The 951-nt window shown below is 55.7% G+C and overlaps 1 protein-coding gene across 1 annotated transcript in view; it reads right to left on the bottom strand.

Moving 5' to 3' along the window:
• Positions 1-951, bottom strand: part of GLTSCR1 (glioma tumor suppressor candidate region gene 1) — a 16005-nt gene that overhangs the window by 2313 nt on the left and 12741 nt on the right. Inside the window, exons 8-9 of the mRNA XM_009326152.1 lie at positions 717-865; positions 176-270 (exon numbers count right to left, since the gene is read on the bottom strand). Of these exons, the coding sequence (XP_009324427.1) occupies positions 176-270; positions 717-865 (244 nt within the window). The remainder of the gene's footprint in view (positions 1-175; positions 271-716; positions 866-951) is intronic.

Genomic DNA, 951 nt, shown 5'->3' with positions numbered 1-951 from the left:
CCGACTCCACCGCGGCAGGACAGAGCCCGTAGCCCACCACGGGGGCCACGCCGCACAGACGACGCGGCGCCGAACCCGAAAAGCCGCGGATCGACCGGAGCAGCCCGCGTCGGAGAAACAGTCGTGTTTGTAGCCCCACCGGGTCAGACTGGAGAAGGCAGGACGCCGGACTCACCCGAGACTCCTCTAAGAGCAGCAGGCGGTACTTGTTCAACATCGCTTGCGTGCGCTTCAGCAGCTGGGTAGACACCACTTCAAACTCCTCGTCCACTGCGAGGAAGAGGAGGATGGGGAGAAAAGGAAGTTTGTGTCACAAGGCAAACGCAGATACGGGGTCGGTGGCTCTTTATTATTAACTTTTTCAGCGGACTCACCTGGGGGAGACCCTGAAAAAAGGGGTTCAGTGTAATGTTTAATTGCTGTGATTGTTAAGAATCTGCTAAGGTCCGCTCTAATGCTTTTTCAAAACACGCAGAGACTGCGACCGACCTTTAACGCAGCTTTGAGCTACTCCAGGTCGGAAACCCTGGAAAACTTCACACATATTGTCTCGGGAATTTACGTTTTTCTAGAGTGAAGGCATAGATCTGTTTCTCCGTTTTTTTGGTTTTTTTTTTCAGTATTAAAACCCCCGCTTCTTTTTTCAAAGCTCAATCCACCGTCCTCACGTTTTGGCAGCCCCGGAGGGCTGTGGGCCACCCCCCGGGAGGACTCACCCTTCCTGTAGTCTTGAGCAGAGGGCAGCATCCCCTGGTAGACGTGGTAGGGCAGGAGCCGCTGCAAGGCATCGTCGAAGGAGCGGAACGACGTCTTGTAGTCGGGATGCAGCACCGCGCCCTGGTGTTTGTGCAGCTGCTCCAGGAAACTGGAAGGAAGGAAAAGAGGGAAAACTGCTGGGGGCGGGGGGGGGGCGCGGGGTTCGACAGGCAGAATTCCCCGTTTCCAGTGTTA

The sequence above is a fragment of the Pygoscelis adeliae genome, unplaced genomic scaffold (genome assembly GCF_000699105.1).
Source record: "Pygoscelis adeliae isolate BGI_AS28 unplaced genomic scaffold, ASM69910v1 Scaffold426, whole genome shotgun sequence".
Lineage (NCBI taxonomy): Eukaryota > Metazoa > Chordata > Aves > Sphenisciformes > Spheniscidae > Pygoscelis > Pygoscelis adeliae.
This window is presented reverse-complemented; position numbering and strand designations above follow the sequence as displayed.